This window comes from Heterodontus francisci, chromosome 6 (assembly GCF_036365525.1).
Source record: "Heterodontus francisci isolate sHetFra1 chromosome 6, sHetFra1.hap1, whole genome shotgun sequence".
NCBI classification, from domain to species: domain Eukaryota; kingdom Metazoa; phylum Chordata; class Chondrichthyes; order Heterodontiformes; family Heterodontidae; genus Heterodontus; species Heterodontus francisci.
In genome coordinates, this window is record NC_090376.1 from 5,012,725 (window position 1) to 5,033,145 (window position 20,421).

The following is a 20,421-nucleotide window of genomic DNA, read 5'->3' on the forward strand; positions in this document are numbered from 1 at the left end:
CGTCTTGTGTCCTCTTACAGTCTACGCACGGGAGGTTTTGTTCAAGTATTCTGTGGGATGAGCACAGAATAATAGAATGGTGCCTCGGTTGGAGGAGTGGCTGTGCTAGTGTGCATTCAGGGAAAAATATCCTTCTGTGAAATTTGAAAGTGCTCCGCAGTTTTGAGAATGAAAGGGCAGAGAGGTGGAAATGTCGAAGGTTTCTCACCCAACAGCTCTAAAGTACGGAGCTGAGCATTCCTCTCATCCAGACCTAGCTTGACGTGGAGCAAAGGCATACGTGGGCTTCAAGGCGCTGGTTTGGGTGGGGGAAGAGAGCCAGAGCCAGGCCTCATCTTCTGCAGAAAAGAACAAAACTCGGCATAATAGGAAATTTCACCTGTTCATCCATACAGTCATTTTACTTTAGATTCATTCCTGCAAGTCTGGCATTTATTGCCCATTGTGCCCCAAGAAGGTTATGCTGGGCCTTCTGTTTGATACAGCTGAGTGGTTTGCTATGTCAATTCAGAATGCAGTTAAGAGTTAACCATGCTGTTGCAGGGCCAGTGTCAGGTTTTGGCTCAGACTGGGTAAGAATGGCAGGTGTGGGTGAATGGAGCAGTAGAAAACTTGCCAGCTGCATGTCTGAATGGATGTGAAACTGAGCATCCTGTTACCATGGGGTGTAGGTTTACATGACACTTCCACATGTACATGCTGCCATAAAATTGAGTGGCTTTCCCCCTGTGACTCACTTCATGGAAGCACAGAATTTGGATTGTACAGGTCAACCTTCTGTGGAGAGCAAGAAGAAGGTTTAGAGAGACTGAGACTAGCATCCGTCATCAACCACAAATTTCAGAAGGGGTTTAATCTAACTCTGGTGCTTTCTGATAAACTGAGAGGGGGCAGTGGATACACAGGGATTAAAACAACCCTGTACCCCTACTCAACAGGAGGTACTGACTCCTTGCAGCTCAGTGCTACACGGATTTATTGTCTTTGTACTGATGCCCACACTTTGGAGCTGATCCGTGTGCACCTCAGACCTCCTTCCCTCCCCCTCCCTCTCCCCGCCACCCCCCCCCCTCCCAGCCCCCCGGGGATGCAGGGTAGGAGATACCTACACATCTGCACCTTAAACTGGGCATCTAGGCTAAGGAAGTCATTTAATTTTGACTAGGTGTTCGCTTGTGACACTGTTGCCAGGTTACGTGGAGCTTGAATACATGTTTAACATAACTCGCACTGAACAGGAATTCACAGTTTGAACTCCTTTAAAAGTTGGCAGAAACTGATGATGAATTAAAGGTTTAGGCACTGTTACCATGTACTACAGGGTAGTGGGTGGGGATGTTGAACATTGGTAGGAGTAGACCATACAGTCCCTCAAGTCTGCTCCATTATTCAACAAGATCATGATTGATCTTCACCCTCACCTCCACTTTCCTGCACTATCCCCACATCCCTTGATTCCCTTAGTATCCAAGAATCTAGCTCTCTCTCTTGAATATACTCAATGACTGAGTGTCCACAGCTTGCTCGGGGAGAGAATGCCAAAGATTCAAAACCCTCTGAAGAAATTTCTCCTCATCTCAGTCCTAAATGCTGACAGATTATTGAGATTGTGCCCTAGAAGTAGCTAACCCTGTATATGTTTGTGGGAGGGTTGTATGTTGGGTGTTTTGTTTTTTACAGAAAGTGCAACAGCTCCAGTCAAGCTACGAGCAGAGAGGCAAGTCTGTGCGACAGTGGAAACCACTTTTAAACTCCTGTGGTGGGGCTGGGGGTTGTGGGATTTTCTGGATGATTGCAAGAAGATTGGCAGGGGGAGGAAGTGAAATACAATGGGGATGAACTGCAGCGTTTGTCTGCTTTCCTCAACCTGCTGTCGAGGTGCTCTCCACTGATGCCGGGATGTCTGTGTTTCAGGTACTGGTGCTTTCGGCACGGCCACTGGCGGCCTCTTCGGGCAGGCACAGCCACAGGCCAGCACTGGTCTCTTTGGTAACAAGCCCTTCGGACTGGCCACCACCACGCAGAGCACCGGCTTTGGTTTCGGCAATGCCAACACCCTGGGTCAGCCTAACACCAGCACTATGGTAAGACCATCGAGAGTGCCAAGTGGCCTTTGTTGCTACAAAGAACAGTACAGCACAGGAACAGGCCATTCGGCCCTCCAAGCCTGCGCCGATCTTGATGCCTGCCGAAACTAACACCTTCTGCACTTCCGGGTCCCATATCCCTGTATTCCCTTCCTATTCATATATTTGTCAAGATGTCTCTTAAACGTCGCTATCGTATCTGCTTCCACCACCTCCCCTGGCAGCAAGTTCCAGGCACTCACCACCCTCTGTGTTTAAAAAAAAAAACTTGCCTCGCACATCCCCTCTAAACTTTGCCCCTCGCACCTTAAACCTATGTCCCCTAGTAACTGACTCTTCCACCCTGGGGAAAAGCTTCTGACTATCCTCTCTACCTTGTAGCGTATGCTGGTTATCAGTTGAAACTGTTTAACAACCAACCACATACCCGCCCCCACCACACACACAGGCTAAAAAGGTTAAATTATGGACAGGTTACATAGACTAAGCTTGTATTGCGTCAGAGAAGATTAAAGGATGATTTCATCGAGGTATTTAAAATGATTAAAGAATTTGTTAGGGCAGATGGAGAGAAACCATTTCCTCTCGTGGGAGAGTCCAGACTGAGGGGGTATAATCTTAAAATTCGAGACATTCAGGGGTGATGTCACAGAAATCTGGAACTTGCTTCCAAAAAGCTGTTGAAGCTGGGGGTCAATTGAAAATTTCAAAACTAAGATTGATAGATTTTTGCAAAATGCTGTAGATGCTGGAATTCTGAAATTGAAACAGAAAATGCTGGAAATGCTCTGCAGGTCTGGCAGCATCTGTGGGGAGAGAAAGAGAGTCAGTGTTTCAGGTCAATGATCCTTCGTCCGAACTGGGAGTAGTTAAAGATGTAACACCTCTTAAGCATGGCAGGGAAAGGTGGGGCGGGGTTTGGATAAGGCTATTAAGGATTTAGGAAACCCCAGTAGGTAGAGTTAACATGCAGATCAGCTTTGATCTAATTGACAGGCTGAATGGCATCGTCCTGTGTTTGTACTGTCAAAGGTGTCATCCTTCAGATCACTTCTTCCTGTTTCTGTTCTCAAAAGGTTCAGTGACAATATCAGGAGAGTAGTTGCTGCTGATGTCCTGGCTAACATTTCTCCCTGGATCAAGAACACCAAAAGAAAATCCGATTAACTGGTCAATGGCGGGTGTTTGTGAAATCTCATAATGGCTGCCACTTTCCCTACACAACAGATACACATCAAAAACAATTCACTCTGTGGAATGTCATGAAGGTGTGAAAGGAGTGGTAGAAAAGTCTGTGCTTTCTTGCTCCTTCATAAAGGAAAAGTTAATTTGCTGTTTGCAGTGACTGGTCTGTTGGGAGTGGGACAGGATGGGTTTGAATGGTGGCGGAAGCTGGAACTTATCTTGTGGCTGGCTAACAGGACTGCAGTCTCTTCCTTTTAGCCACCCCCCCCCCCCCCCCCCCTACCCTGCGTGCACACCCTGGCTCAGTTTATTGCTGATCGGAGTCAGGAGATTGTGGGTTCAAGTTCCCACTCCAGGGACTTGAGCACAAAATCTAAACTGAGATTCTAGTGCAGCACTGAGGGAGTGCTGTACTGTCGGAGGTCCCATCTTCTGGATGAGATGAACAGAAGTCCTGTCTGCCCTGTCAGATGGCACAATTTCGCAGAACAGCTGTGGAGTTCTCCCCAGTTTCCTGGGCAACCAGCATCAATTAAAAATAGATATCCAATTATCTCTGCTGTTTGGGGGAGTTCACTGTGCAAATTACAACAGTGGCTCTATTGGGCTAACTGTTGATAAAGAGGAGGATATTAGAAAAGCTGGCTGTAGGTTGACAGGAATTGTTGCAGGTATGAGAGATTTTAGTTATGTGGATAGGTTGGCGAAGCTGGGGTTGTTCTCCGAGAAGGTTGAGAAGTGACTTGATAGAAATGCTCAAAATTATGAGGGGTCAGAACACAGTAGATGAGGAAAATCTGTTCCCATTGGGGAGAGGTCGAGAACCAGAGGGGACAGTTTTCAGGTGATTGGCAAAAGAAGCAATGGCGACATGAGGAACTTTTTTTTTTTTACACAGCGAGTGGTTAGGATCTGGAATGCACTGACTGAATCTCCCTGTATCACAATCATGGCTTTCAAAAGGAAATTGGATAATCAGCTGGAGAAGAAAAATTGCAGGGCCACGGGGATGTCAGTAGGGGAATGGGACTAGCAGCATTGCTTTTGCAGAGAGCCAGCACAGACATGATGGGGTGAATGGCCTCATCCGCTGTAACCATTCTACGATTTCTATAGTTAAAGTTGATAAGCCACCAGGACCAGATGGGATACATCCAAGGATGCTGAAGGAAGTAAGGGTGGAAATTATGGAGGTTCTGGTCATAATATTCCAATGCTGCTTAGATATGGGGGTGGTACCAGAGAACTGGAAAATTGCAAGTGTTACACCCTCATTCAAAACAAGTTATGGATAAATCCAGCAACTACAGGCTAGTCAGTTTAACCTCTGTGGTGGAAAGCTTTAGAAACAATAATCCGGGACAAACTTAACAAGTCAGTTGGACAAATGGAATTAAGGAAAGCCAGCATGGATTTGTCACAGGCAAATAGTGTTTAACTAACTTGATTGACCCTCTCAGCTGCCTCATCAAAAATGTCAATGAACATAATGCAGTTGCTGTGGTGTACGTGGGCTTCCAAAAGGTGTTTGATAACGTACCACTTAATAGGCTTGATAGAAAAGTTGAAGCCCATGGAATAAAAAGGATAATGGCAGCATGGATACGATATTGGCTGAGTGACAGGAAACAAAGTAGTGGCAAATGGTTAGTTTTTTTTCTCGGACTGCAGGAAGAATGCAGTGGTATCGTTCTAAGAACCACTGCCTTCCTTGATCTATATTAATGACCTCGGCTTGGGTGTACAAGGCACAATTTCAAAATTTGTAAATGAGACAAAGCTTGAAAGTATTGTGAACTGTGAGGAGTTTAGTGATGGACTTCAGGAGGGTATAGACAGATTGGTTGAATGGGCGGATGTGTGACAGATTAAAATTTAATGCAAAGAAGTTGAAGTGATTACCTTTGGCAGGAAGAATGAGGTGAAGCATTATAAAATAAAGGGCAGAATTCCAAAGAGTGTAGGAAGAGAGAGACCTAGGGGAATATGTGCACAAATCATTGAAGGTGGCAGGGCAGGCTGAGAAAGTGATTCATCAGGCATATGGGATCCTAGGTTTTATAAATAGAGGCATAGAGTACAAAAGCAAAGAAGTTATGCAGAACCTGTACAGAACCCTGGTTTAGCCTCAACTGGGGCTAATTCTGGGCACTTGTGCACCCAACCCTAGGAAATTAATGTGATCAAGAAAAGCAGTGGTCCTAATACCAATCCCTGGGGGAACCCCACTATATACCTTCCTCCAGTCTGAAAAACAATTGTTCACTACTCTGCTTCCTGTCACTCAGCCAATTTTGTATCTATGCTGCCATTGCCCCTTCTATTCCATGGGCTTCAACTTTGCTGTTAAGCCTGTTATGTGGCACTTTATCAAATGCCTTTTGGATGTCCATGTACACCACATCAACTGCAATACCCTCATCAATCCTCTCTGTTACTTCGTCAAAATTAAACACAATTTTCCCTTAACAAATCTGTTCTGGCTTTCTTTAATCTACATTTGTCCAAGTTATTAATTTTGTCTCAGATTATCGTTTCTAAAAGCTTTCCCATTACTGAGGTTGCACTGACTTGCCTGTAGTTGCTGGGTTTATCCTTGCATCCTTTTTTGTAGAAAATTTTCCGGAGCATGCTTTAGAAACTCTTGCCCCTCTCTGTCCTTTACACTATTACTGTTTCTGTCTATATTGGAATAATTAAAGTCCCCCATTATAAACTATCGTTTTTGCACTTCTAATTTCCTTGCAAATTTGCTGCTCCTCATTATTTTCCCACTGGTTGGTGGCCATTGTTCCATTGCGAGTAACAGGCGGATGTTCATTGTTCTTGTGGGACGGAAATCCATTGAGTTGAAGTGCAGACTTAATATGAAGTTCTTGTAGCTGTTTCTTGTTGCTGATGGAGTAGGCATTTCTGATGAGAGTGTTGGAGATCGATTTAGATGGAGAGTTAAGGAAAGAACGGTAGTTCTGGTATGTCAGTGTGAGTAACTTGCAGTCGACATGATGTGCTGGTACCTGATACCTTACTATTCCTTACTCTAGTGCTAACTATCTCTCCCAATTCTTTGTGCACCTTGCTTTTCCTCTGTTACCTTCTGGTTCCCATCCCCCTGCCAAGTTAGTTTAAACTCTCCACAATTGCACTAGCAAACCGTCCCAGCTCTGCTCAGGTGCAGCACATTAGGCCAATACAGGTCCCATCTCCTCCAGCACCAGTCACTGTCCCAGGAATCTAAAGTCCTCCCTCCTACTGAGCTGTGGGGAAAGTGGAGTGGGACTAGCTGATTTGCTGTTGCAGAGAGCTGACACAGAATAAGACAAGTCGATAAGGTGGGCAAGAACTAGGAGCAGGAGTTAAGAAGGCATATGGAATCCTTTCCTTTATTAGCCGAGGTATAGAATTTAAGAGCAGGGAGGTTATGCTGGAATTGTATAACTCATTGGTTAGGCCACAACTTGAGTACTGTGTGCAGTTCTGGTCACCTCATTACAGAAAAGATGTAATTGCACTAGAGAGGGTACAGAGGAGATTTACGAGGATGTTGCCAGGACTGGAAAAATGCAGCTACGAGGAAAGATTGGATAGGCTGGGGTTGTTCTCCTTAGAACAGAGAAGGCTGAGGGAAGATCTGATTGAAATGTACAAAATTTTGAGGGGCCTGGATAGAGTGGAGGTGAAGGCTCTTTAGCAGAGAGGTCAGTGACGAGGGGGCATAGATTTAAAATGATTGGTAGAAAAATTAGAGGGGAGAGGAGGAAAAACTTCTTCACCCAGAGGGTGGTGGGAGTCTGGAACCCACTGCCTGAAAGGATAGTTGAGGCAGAAACCCTCAACTCATTCAAAAGGAGTATGGACATGCATCTCAAGTGCCGTAAGCTGCAGGGCTACGGGCCAAATGCTGGAAGGTGGGATTAGAATTGGTGGATTGTTTTTTTGCCGTCACAGACACGATGGATCAAGTGGCCTCTTTCTGTGCCTTAAACTTTCTATTATTCTATGACAGGCTCAATGGTTTTAGCACCGAAGGAGGCCATTCTACAATATAAAATGTTTTGGGGCATCCCAAGGCTGAGAAAGGCGCTAAATAAATGCAAGTTCTTTCTGTTTCTTTGAACTCTAACCTGGCCATCTGCTCCCCACAGAGCTTATTTGGAACTGCCCCCGTCTCGCAGTCGGGTGGGATTTTTGGAACTAACACCAACACCAGTACTGGGACTGCTTTTGGTGCGGGAGGCGGCCTCTTTGGCAACACCAACGCTGCTTTCACCAACGTCAACAACGTAAGTCCCTGCGTGCCGGGTGTATTGTAGGTTTGTGACATTCTGTGATGTTCTGGAACTGAGTGCAATCCGTGGCCATCCTAAAACAAGTGAATTAATGGGTCTGATCTCTTCCAATCCCACAATAATCATTGTAATTCACAAAACATTACAGTAAACAAGGCCATAAACTTAGGGGCTCACTTTCTGAAGGCATAGAATTGAAAAGCAGGGAAGTTATGTTAAACTGGTACGGAACCTTAGACTACACTTTGAATACTGGCATAGTTCAGAACTCCATTATAAAACGGAGGCAGTGGCAAAGGTAAAGATTCACAAGGGTAATATTAGAACTGAGAGGTTATAACTATAAGAAAAGATTGAGCAGGTTGGGGCTCTTTCTCTAGAAGAGAGAAGGTTGAGGGGTGACCTGATGGAGGTTTTTAAATTATGCAAGTGTTTGATAAAGTCAATGTATAGATGTTGTTTCCACTTGTGGGGGAGACCAGAACTAACAGCCATCAATATAAGACGATCACTAATAAATGTAATAGGGAATTCAGGAGAAACTTCTTTACCCAGAGAGTGGGGAGAATTGGAATGTAGTCGAGGTAGATAAACAGATGGGAGAAATAAAAGGATGTGCTGAAGGATTGGAGGAGACTCAAGTGGCGTATAAACACTAGCATGGACCTCTTGGGCTGAGGATTGGAGATGGTGTGAGGAGCCTTGTTTTCAGCAGTCAGGCTGTAGGTATGGAGAGGAGTTAGTGTTGCAGTATCTGGAGGTTGGAAGGGTTGGTTGAGGGGGGGGGCCGGGGGGGGGGATTTATTATTTGCAATTTTCTTGCTAACCAGGCTGTAAAATGCCAGGTGCTGTTTCATGGATGGGTGGGGGGGTAGCTCTATTTCTGAACTGTTTTTTTTCCTTCTCCCTCTCTATATACAGACACTGTTTGCCAATAAACCGGCTGGATTTGGGACGGCGACGACGACTGCTTCCACCTTTGGCGCAGCTGGTGCTGGACTATTCGGTAACAAGCCGAACCTGACTATTGGAGCTGGTGCCAATACTTCAAACTTTGGTGTGTTTGTGTGAGAACAAAGCTTCCCCCACCACCCCCCAGGTCCGAGCTTCCAGTTCTCCTTGCTAGTTATCAAACTCAACTAGCTCGAGTTAAGATTGATGATCTTGTTCCACGGGAACACTTTCTGATGGAAGCAGCTTGCAATCTCTGCTTCCTAGTAATCTCAGTGCCCTGCTGTTAAGTTGTGAAAATCATAACCACTTGAGCCTGTTCGCCATTCAATTAAATCATATCTGTTTTGTATCTTAACCCAACTTGGTCCCTATCCCTTGCTTCTCTTAGCCAACTTTGTCTCCTGTCTTGAAAGCTCCAATTGCTTCCCCCCTAGGATAACTGAAGCTTGGTAGACGAGGTGATTTTTAATGAGTGTCTTACAGGAGCAGAGAGAGGTGGAGAGCGGAAGGTTTAGGGAAAGAATTGAGCAGTTTAGGGCCCTGGCAGCTGAAGGCACAGCTGCAAATGATGAAGCAGTGAAAATCAGGGATGCATAGGAGACCAGATTTGAAGGAGTGCAGTGATCTTGAGGGTTGGAGAAGTTTACACTGATGGGGATGGATGGGGCCATGGAGGGATTTGAAAATGCAGATGAGAATTTTAAAATCAAACCATTGTTTAACAGGGAGCCAATGTTGGCAGCGAGCACAGGGATGATGGGTCAACAGGACTTGAGTTTTGGATGACCTCCAGTTTATGGATGGTAGATATGGGAGGCTAGGCGGGTGCATTGGAATAGTCAAGTTGAGAGATAACAGCATGGATGAGGGTTTCGGCAATGGATGAGCTGAGGTGGAAATGGGTGGTCTTGGTGCCACTGTGGTTGGGGTCACATATGACACCAAGGTTGCGAACAGTCTGGTTTTGCCCTGACAGGGATGAAGTTGATGGTTAGGGACCGAAGGCAATGGTTTTCCCAGTATTTGGATGAAATTTCTGCTTATCCAGTACAGGTTGTCAGGCAAGCAGTCTGGTAATTTAGAGACTAAGGAGGGGTCAAGAGAGGTGGAGATGAGATAGAGCTGGGTGTTGTCAGTGTACATGTGGAAACTGACCCTGTTTTCGGATGATGTCACAGAGGAGCAACATATACATGAGAAATAGGAAATGTCCAAGGATAGATCCTTCTAGGACACCAAACCAGCGATAACGGTACGGGAGTGTGAAGAGAATCCATTGCAGGTGATTCTCTGGCTATGACTGGATAGACCAGAATGGTACCAGGCGAGTCCTATCTGACAGTGGAGAGGATTGTGTGGTCAACTGTGTCAAAGGCTGCAGACAAGTTGGGAGGGACAGTGAGGAATAGTTTACCTTTTTCTCAGTCTCAGGAGATTTATGACTTTGAGAGTGTTTCCGTACTGTGGTGGTGAAAACCTGATTTGGAGGGATTCAAACATGCAGTTTTGGGAAAGATGGGCACAGATTTGGGAGGTGATAACATGTTTAAGGACTTTGCAGAGGAAAGGGAGGTTGGAGTTAGGGTGGTAGTTTGCAAAGACAGAGGGATCAAAAAGAGAGACTTCCTGAACTTTTTTTCTGGGAGCTAGAGAGGGGAATTGGGTCATCAGTTTAGTGGGAATAGGGTTGAGGATGCAGGAGCTAAGTCTCGTAGATAAAATGAGCTTGAGGAAGGTGGAGAAAGATTGAGCGCTAGGGCAGGGGAACCTTGTGTAAAGTTTGACCTGGTGGACTAGGGGAATGGAGGGAAGTGGCAGAGGCAGCTGATTGGATGATCTCAATCTTAATAACAAAGTTCATGTGCATTTATTGGAGGTGAGGTTGGAGGAGACGAGGGAGAGGGGTTTATAGCGACATTTTGCAGTAGAAAAAAGAAGCCAGAGGTTATCTTTGCATTCCTGGAGGATCCAGAAGTAGTGAGCAGTTTAGCAGACAAGAGTAGGACCAAATAGTGCTCTGTGGTCCAGCCAGATCTGCTGGTGGATGTTTAAACTAGTTGTCAGTCATATCCTTTCAAGCCTGCTGCTTTAGATTTAAGGGAATGGAGATGGTTTTGGGGGGGGGGGGGGGAAGTGGGGAGTGGTATTTGTAGCAGGGGGAATGGCCAGGATGAGAGGAAGTAATGATTTTATTGGGGACTAGAGCAACAAGGTTGGAGGTGAGGGTGTGGTTGAGCAAATCAGTAGCTACAGAAGTATTGTGCTAAATTGAGGGCCAAAGGTTAGAAAGTTTGAATTTTGAAAGTGCAGTGTAAGTAGGAGAATCTTTTATGGGGCAGACACAGAAAGAAGTAGAGTTGGTGTAAGGAAGGGAGATGGCAGTGGAGAGCAATACAAGGAAGTGATCAGAGATGGCCTGATCGGTGATTGATATGATGAGGGTAGCCATGAGTGAATGGGAGCAGCTGTAAATATGGGTTGGGGAATTTACATGGAGAAAGAGATTAAAGGTGGATAGGAGGGCAGTGAGCTCAGAGCATGATGATTTGAGCTGAAGATTGAAATCACAGAATGAGGATTCACTTAATACAAAGGCTGAGGGAAGAAAGCAGTGAAGGTATCTGAGTGAGAAAATTGTTATGGTACTTGAATGGGCGGTAAAAGAACGAGGATTTTTAAGCACTGGGAGGAGTGAGTTGGATTAGAAGGTGATTGACAAGTGGGGGAGGTGGGTGGGAGAGTAGGATGGGGCATTTGGGGGGTTGCTGATGAGGCAGCGACAGATGCCTCAATGGCCTATTTGGAGGATACTGAGAGAGGGTCAGAGGGAAGCTGTAGGCTTACCTTCAACAGCTCGATCAGCTCACCCCTCAATCTTCTAACTCGAGGAAATACAAGCCTAGTCTGTGCCTTAACTTGTTCCAAGTTCCATTCGCTTATCACCCCTATCATCTCACCTAATATCTGTTACTCCGTGTCATATTTTGTTTTATAATGCTGCTGTGCGCACCTTGATGTTTTATTACATTCAAGGCACTATGGTGGTGGTTTTAGCCCTGGTATCATTCTGGTGAACCCCCTCCAAGGCAATATATCCTTCCTGAGGTTCAGTGTTCAGAACTGATTGCTTTGATGCACTTTACACTAGTTCGGGTTTTGTCACAGCTTGTCCCCTTAAAATGCTGACCCCTGTTGGTGTTCAACAGGTTCCCCATCCGCATTGCCACTGACTGTCCATGAGCTCAGCTTTGAGCAGTCTGCCAGCTCTCTATTTCCCTACCTCAAAACTATTACACTGCAGGAATGTCCAGGCTTCTGGCTGCTTGGATCATTTGAGTGCTCACTGGAGCCTTGGGAGGCAGTTGTGCAGATTAAATCTCTGACCCCGTTCATCTCTCCGTGAGCATATCTATTGCTGCAATACTGTGAGTACGTGATGCTGAGTCGTCCTGACATGGGCAGGGTGTGGTTTAGTTGAAAGGTTAATGAATGCAACTCGCTGCTTTGGTCTGGTTTTCCAGGATTTGGAGCGAATGCAGCGGCTGGTGCTCTGTTTGGGAATAAACCTGCAGCTGGAGCCCTCGGAACTACACTCGGAAGTGGATTTGGGTCAGGTGAGCTGTCTGTGAGGGTGAAATAAACAGGATAAGGGAAGTATGGAGGCTGATGTCAGGAGCTCACCTTTCTCTTTCCCCCAACCCCTGGCCCTCAAACAAAAAACAGTAGAAATTGAATGGGCAATTCACTTGGACAAAGGAACAATAGCTTTGAGCTGGCTGTGCGAAACTGTTGCTCTCCATAGTAGAGTAGATATCATCTGTAGATCCCCGGTGTTTGCTAATGACAGCTGAGCAGCTATAGGGACTCCAGAGGAACAAGAGGCCATTCAGCCCCTTGAGACTGTTCCAGCATTCAATTAGATCCTGTACCTCAACTCCATTTACTCACCTTTGCTCCGCATCCCTTGATACCTTGACCAACATTCCCTGTAACATTTTGTTTTGCACAGCCAGGTTTTTTTTCAATGCACAGCACCTTTTTAAATTTGTTTACGTGGTCGCTGTATCTGGGTTTGTGGTACCTAGCAGGTGGCTGCGCAGGTTAGCAGAAACATTGACCCTTGCCCAACAAAATTCTTCTTGATCTCAATCTTGAAAGCTCCAATTTACCCTCCTGTATCCAGTGTTTTTTTGGGTGGGGTTCCAGATTTTCACTATCCTTTGTGTGAAGAAGTGTTACTTGACATCATCCCTGACCAGCCTAGCTTTAATCTTAAGGTTATGCGCTCCCTTGTTCTAGATTTCCCCCCACCAGAGAAATAGTTCTCTCAATTGAACCCCTTATTTTAAACACTTCAATCAATACTCAACCTCCTAAGCTCAAGGGAGTAGAAGCCAAGTTTATGTAACCTGTCCATTCAACCCAAGGTATCATTGTTCAGGAACCCTTTTGCTTGATAAAGAGGAAGTTAAGCATATCCTTTGGGCTCAGGTGGTGAGACCCTTGAAGGGAACTGTGTGTAGGGTGAGGGCTGACATGATCTGTGATGCCCTCTAGGAGTAACTAGACTGGGGCCACGTAGTGGTCAGTCAAGAGAGCTAACAGTGGACCCAGTCTACAATGTGGAACTCACTACCACGTAGACTGGTTGAGCCGAATGGAATAGATTAAGGAGGAGTTAGATAAGTACACAGGGTTAGGTTATGGTGGGAGGAGGTTCATGTTCACGCCCCACACTAGTACAGACCAGTTTGCCTGTTTCTGCACTGTATAGTTCATGTAACAGTATCCCAGCAAGAGTTGCAAGTGTGATGGGGAGAAAGAGGACACAAAAACCTCAGTCTTTCTGTTACATGAGAATGAAAAATCAACTAGCAGGAAGCTGGTTTGTCGTGCCTGCCTCACAGAACTGACACCTGGAGCATCACAATTGGAGAACCATTCTTGCAAGTGCACAAATATTCCTGCCAACTCAATCTCATGTCAACAACTGACAGATGCAGACGAGAGAGTACACAGTGCTGCCATGTCCATTGGTTGTCTGGGGTTTTGCAGCTCTCTACTTGCAATAACTTTGTTTTCTTTCCTAGCTCTGGGAGCTGGGCAGACGTCTTTGTTCGGAAACGCTCAGCCCAAGCTTGGCACCACTCTTGGAACGGGGGCTTTTGGAACAGGAGCATTCAATGCAGCCAATGTCGGTGTGGGATTTGGGACACCTCAGGCTCCCGTCTGTAAGTAACTGTCAGGCCATGCATGTGCGGCCTGCACTTGGTCAACTTCGTAAACTTCAGCTTATCTGAAATTCTGCTACCCATATCTGAACTACAGCCCCATTCACCCATTATCCCTGTGCTCACTGACCTACATTGGTTCATTTATAAAATAAAAAAAATTCTCATCTTTTTCAGATCCCTGCATGGCCTTACACCTCCCTATTTCTGTAATCTCCTCCAGCCTTACAACTCTCCAAGATCTCTGCACTTCTCAAATTTTGGCCTCTTGACGATCCCTGATTTTAATCGCTCTTGTTGGTGACCATTCGTTCAGCCCCCAAGGATCTAAGCTTCCTTTAGGCATTCCATAAAATCTACCTCTTTGACCAAGCGTTTGGTCATCTGTCCTAATTATCTCGTGGCCAAGTTTGTTTGATTGCTCCTGTGGAGCACTTTGGGATGTTTTATTATATTAAAGGTGCTATATACATGTAAGTTATTGTTAATGGGGGAGTCAGCTGTGGGATTGGAAAGGGTGGATCTCTCTGAACTGCTTTGGAGGTTCCGGACTATAGGTTTGGGAATGTGGGGTTAATGTGATCTCCAATCGCTTAAAACTAAAAGAGGCTAGGTCATTGGTTCATTGTGTAACGGCCTCCCTAGTGTGCAACTGAATTATACTGACATGGTTCCTGTTCCTGGAGGCTAACCAGTGACCCCACCACCTCCTTCCCATTTATTTTTGCTGGAAAGTGGGCTCTGCTGTGATGCTCTCCATGGACGAATAACTCACGCACACTCGCACTGACTTGGACAGTAATGGAAATTTTGGGACGGAAGGTGGCCATTTGACCCATCGTTCCTGCCGCATGCTCATTTACAAACCGTGGTTAGTGATCTGTTGACCTTATTTTTGAGTGTTGGAAGGACAGGGGAGTTGTTCACAACCTTGGGGACGACCTGGACATAATGTAGGATCTGGGATAAAAGTGACAGGATCATTGATAATTCCTAACTCAAACCTTTGCACAATTAGAATTGAGAGTTACTTGATATGTTTTGAGTTAACTGCTTTTGGAGGGTGATCAGTCTCCGTGACTCAGTGGGTTGAAGCCCCACTTGAGATTTGAGCACAAAATTCCAGTTGATGCACTCAGTGCTGTGCTCCCACAGTACTGCACTGTTGGAGGTGGTGTCATTTCGATGGCATTAAACCAAGGTTCTGTCTGCGCGCTTAGGTAGAGGTTAACAATCGCATGGCACTATTGGAGTTCTCCCCAGTATCCTAGCCATTATTTATCCCTCAACCAACCTCACTAAAAACATAGGAACAAGAGGAGGTCATTCAGCTGCTCGAGCCTGTTCCGCCATTCTTTTAGATTATGGCTGATCTGCATCTTATCTTCATCCAGCTGCCTTGGTTGCATACCCTTGAAATACCCTTAACTGACACAAACAAATGAAGTGGGTATTTCTCATTTGGTATTTGTGGGATCTTACTGGGTGGCGCAGTGGTTAGCACCGCAGCCTCACAGCTCCAGCGATCCAGGTTCAATTCTGGGTACTGCCTGTGCAGAGTTTGCAAGTTCTCCCTGTGACCGCGTGGGTTTTCGCCGGGTGCTCCGGTTTCCTCCCACTGCCAAAGACTTGCAGGTTGATAGGTAAATTGGCCATTATAAAATTGCCCCTAGTGTAGGTAGATGGTAGGGGAATTGAGGGAAGGTGGGGATGTGGTAGGAATATGGGATTAGTGTAGGATTAGTATAAATGGGTGGTTGATGGTCGGCACAGACTTGGTGGGCCGAAGGGCCTGTTTCAGTGCTGTATCTCTAAATAAAAGAAAAAAATAAATAAATTAGCTGTTGCACTTCCTGCATTACTCAGTGACTACAAAAGAACTTTTTGGCTGTGAGCACTTTAGGACACCATGAGTTTGAGAAAGGCGCTATAAAAAGTGTTGGTTTGTTCTATGCTGGTTTTATATCACTCCCTCTCCCTCCATTACAGGCCTGACTGACCCAAATGCCTCTGCCACACAGGCAGTGTTACAGCAGCAGCTCAATGCTCTGGCCTACACCCCTTTTGGAGACTCTCCACTCTTCAGGAACCCCATGGTTGATCCCAAGAAGAAAGAGGAGGTAAGCACTGAGACTGCCCTTCCTTAGACAGGTGTTCACAATGCACAGCACAACTGGACCTCAGCCCTTGCCTGGGTAAATTCGCAACCACTTTGCAATGATGCTGAGCAAGTCCTCAGTCAATGCAATGCGATTGTGTGGGGAGATTCTTTTGCTGCTCTGACGAGGGAACTGCATAGCTACCTCAACAATAGCTGGGGCATTTATTGCCTGTTAATATTTTAAAAAAATAACTCCCAAGGCACTCCCCAGGCCTGTGGAAAATTGACTGGGTAAATGAGATTTTTCAATGCAGAAAGGTTTAAGGAGGGAATGCCAGAGAGTCAGACCCGGCAGCTGAATCATGGAATGATACAGACGGAGGCCATTTGGTCGCTTGTGTCTGTGTTGGCTCTTTGAAAGAGGTATCCATTTAGTCCCATTTTACCCTTTTCCCCAAATCCCTGAAAAATTGCTTCTTTTCCAGTGGTGGGGTGTAAAGGAGGGAAGATCCATGAGAGGCAGGGTTAGAGAAATGTAGAGTTTGAGGAGAGTACGGCTAGGGGAGATGTTGGGATCAAGGGGGTGGGTGCTTGGCTTTGGAGGAATTTACAGCTGAGTATTTTTTTGCAATGGTGCAGTGTTTCTTGTGCTGGGTTTGGGGAAGGGGGTGAATAGCTTGTTCTAGGATGTCTCCCAGCGTTCTGCAGCGAAAGGGTTGAGCAGGAGTCTGTTGCTCCATCAGCCAAGTTACTGGAGTTAACATGCAAAAATTAGTAGATTTATTATTTAAAATGTGATGCTTATCAAGCTTTTCACCAGCTGAATATTAATTGTTTCGTAGGGAAATACAGCATTCATGTTCGAGAGTGCACAAAAATGCAATGAGCTGAATGGAGATCTCATAGTTTTTAAGATGAGGGAAAATTTCTTATTAATTCCTGGAATGTGGGTGTCACTGGCAAGGCTGGCATTTATTGCCTATCCCCAGTTGCCCTTAAGAATGTGATGGTGGGTATGGATGGCAGGTTTCCTGAAAGGACATTAGTGAACAGTTGAGTTTTTAAAATCTCAATCCGGTAGCTTCATAGTCACCTCTATTGATACTGGCTTCTTATTCCAGATGAATTGGTAACAATTTAAATTCCCTCACTGCTGTAGTGGGATTTGAACTCGTACAGGTTATTCATCCAGGCCAAGGTAACTCCTTGCACTGTTTGGAACAGTGATCTGGAATCTTCAATTTCACCTAGGCCACACTTGGGTCTGTGGTTTAATACTCTGTTAGAGGGCTGGCACCTCCAACAGTGCAGCATTCCTGGCGCAGGACCTGCGCCCACGCTTTCTGACTGAGAAGTGAGTGGTAGAAACATAAACCAAGATGGCTCACCAATACGTCCGATGTTTTGAACTAGATGTTTTCTAATCCCGGTATTTCAGATTGGCGCAGGAATTCAGACTCTCTCCTCTGGTTGTGGGGAGGAATCCAGAACAAGGAGGCATAATCTTAAATTTATCAAAACAGGAAGCACTTTTTCACAAGGGAAGTGAAAAGCGCTCTCCAAAAGGCTGTGGATGCTAATGGTCAGTTGGAGCTTCCAAGACAACAAAAGCAGCAACTTGTATTTATATAGCACCTTTTAAAGTAGTAAAATGTTCCAAGGCATTTCACAGGAGCATTATCAAACAAAATTTTACACCAAGCCACATCAAGATATTAGGAAAGCTTAATCAAAGAAGTAAGTTTTAAGGACCAAGAAAGAGAGGCAGAGAGATTTAGCGCGGGAATTCAGAGTTTAGGGCCTTGCAGCTGAAGGCGCCCAATGGTTGAATGATTTAAAAATTGGGGATTCTCATGAGTCCAAATTTGGAGGATCGAGGAAAGTTGTCAGGGTGAAGGAGGTTACAAAGATAGGGAGGGAGGAGTGTGGCTACAGAGGGATTTGAAAACTAGATAAGAATTTTAAAATCAAGGCATTGCTTAACTGGAAGCAACGGAGACTGAGTGATTTCTCCTTTTTTAGATAAAGGATATGGAATAAAGTCAGCGAAATGGAGACAAGATACAGATCAGACGTGGACTAATTGAATGGTGGAACAAGCGAGAGGGGCCGAATGTTCCTGTTCCTATGCTTTGAGTTTAATTTCTTTCCCTTTTTTTTCCCCTCAGCGATTGAAACCCACAAACCCAGCAGCCCAGAAGGCACTGACCACCCCCACTCACTACAAGCTGACACCCCGCCCTGCCACCCGAGTGCGGCCAAAAGCCCTACAATCCACCGGATCCTCCAAGTCCCAGCTCTTCGATGGACTGGACGATGATGAACCTACATCCCTTGCCAATGGCACCTTCCAACCCAGGTAAAAGCCTTTGATCCTTGTGGTGTTTGTCTCTCTCCACCCGGGCACTGAATGCTGAGGTCCCAACTTTGAACATATCTAAATCCAGAATTTAAATATAAATATTTGTGCTTCAAAAGTATGCTAATGAGCAATAACATGCACAGATTTGTTGTTAGCAAACTGTGTTTGGTAAATTGGTTTGTTTTTGAAGTAATCAATTGGACTGATTAAAAACAGTGCAGTCATTAGATGTAGATATCTAAGGTATATCGAAAGATGTTTTTGGCAAATTTGAACATATGAGATAAGGTAGCAGTATGGATTGAAAGTGGCTTGGATTTGGGAGAGATGAATTTAGGGTTAGCTGGCAAAGGATTTGGATATATTGCAATAAGTAATGATTTGTACTTGGCTGTCGGAGCATAGTTTGTATTTTGCTGTTGATACTGAAGGGAAAACAAAAGCCAATACCACAGATGCTGCAAATCAAAATCAGAAAATGCTGGAAATACTCAGCAGGGTATCCAGCATTTGTGGAGGAAAACCATTAACGTTTCAGGTTAAGGCTAATGTTTCAGCTCAGTACCCTGCTGAGTATATCCAGCATTTTCTGTGTTTACAAAAGTATGGGAATCTCTTTTTAAAAATAAAACTTCCAAAGATTAAACAGGTTAGCAGAGGTGGCAAGTACAGTTTGATATGGATAAGTATCAGGTGATACAATTTGGGAGAGAAGTAAACAATAGACTCATTGGGAAGACACTAGCAAAGGGTAATAAATTTGTGTGAAAAGCTGGTTAGGCCGCTGTGTGGTTTATTTTTTTAAAATTTTATTTAGAGATACAGCACTGAAACAGGCCCTTCGGCCCACCGAGTCTGTGCCAACCATCAACCACCCATTTATACTAATCCTACACTAATCCCATATTCCTACCACATCCCCACCTGTCCCTATATTCCCCTACCACCTACCTATACTAGGGGCAATTTGTAATGGCCAATTTACCTATCAACCTGTAAGTCTTTGGTGGGAGGAAACCGGAGCACCCAGTGAAAACCCACGCGGTCACAGGGAGAACTTGCAAACTCCACACAGGCAGTACCCAGAATTGAACCCGGGTCGCTGGAACTGTGAGGCTGCGGTGCTAACCACTGCTCCACTGTGCTGCCCATTGGCACCTTAGAGAAAAGACTCACTGTACCATTACCAACAAGCCAAGGGATCAACCCTGGTTCAATCAAGAGTGCAGGAGAGCATACCTCAAAATGAAGTGTCAGCCAGTGAAGCTACAACCTAGGACTGCTTGCGTGCCAAAAAGCGTAAGCAGCATGCGATAGACAGAGCTAAGCGATCCCACAACCAACGGATCAGATCAAAACTCTGCAGTCCTGCCAGATCCAGTCATGAATGGTGGTGGATAATTAAATAACTAACAGAAGGAAGAGGCTCCACAAAATCCCCATCCTCAACGATGGGGGAGCCCAGCACATCAGTGCAAAAGATCAGGCTCAAGCACTTGCGTCCATCTTCAGCCAGAAGTGCCGAGTGGATGATCCATCTCTGCCTCCTCCTGAAGTCCCCAACATCACAGATGCCAGTCTTCAGCCAATCCAATTCACTCCACATATCACGAAACAGCTGAAGGCACTGGGTACTGCAAAGACTATGGGCCCAGACAACATCCTGGCTGTAGTACCGAAGATTTGTTGTGCAGAATTAGCTGTGCCCCTAGCCAAGCTGTTCCAGTACAGCTACAACTCTGGCATCTTCCTAACCATTGTCAATTTTGTTTTTTTTTAATTAATCTGGTTCACTAATGTCCTGAGGGAAGGAAATCTGTCCTTGGCTGGGCTGGGCTCCATGTGACTCCAGACCCACAGCAATGTGGTTGACACTTACATGCCCTCTGAAATAGCCTAGCAAGCCACTCCGATATACAAGGGCAATTAGGGATGGGCAACAAATGCTGGATCTGCCAGCGACGCCCACATCCCATGAAACTAATAGTTGAAGTCACAGTGAGCATACAGCATGATGTGAACATTCACCAGGATAACTTGATGGGAATTTCTAGTTATAGGGAGAGAGTTGAGATATTGCGACTGTTCCTACTGGAGCAGAAAAGGGCTAAAAGGAGATTTGATAGCTGCGTTTAAAATTACTATGAAGGGTTTTGGTAGACTTTTCTCTGGGTAATCAGTGAAGAGGGTGACCTATTTAAAACTTTTAGTG

General features: G+C 45.3%; 1 protein-coding gene across 5 annotated transcripts in view; it reads left to right on the forward strand.

The window, feature by feature from the left end:
• nup98 (nucleoporin 98 and 96 precursor) overlaps positions 1-20,421 on the forward strand; it is a 102,546-nt gene that overhangs the window by 17,226 nt on the left and 64,899 nt on the right. For 3 of the 5 annotated variants that reach the window (XM_068032997.1, XM_068032999.1, XM_068032996.1), the window contains 7 exons: positions 1,915-2,084; positions 7,418-7,555; positions 8,483-8,618; positions 12,037-12,129; positions 13,606-13,746; positions 15,736-15,866; positions 18,016-18,206. In XM_068032997.1, the coding sequence (XP_067889098.1) occupies positions 1,915-2,084; positions 7,418-7,555; positions 8,483-8,618; positions 12,037-12,129; positions 13,606-13,746; positions 15,736-15,866; positions 18,016-18,206 (1,000 nt within the window). The remainder of the gene's footprint in view (positions 1-1,914; positions 2,085-7,417; positions 7,556-8,482; positions 8,619-12,036; positions 12,130-13,605; positions 13,747-15,735; positions 15,867-18,015; positions 18,207-20,421) is intronic. The other 2 variants (XM_068033000.1, XM_068032998.1) reach the window with 1 other exon arrangement.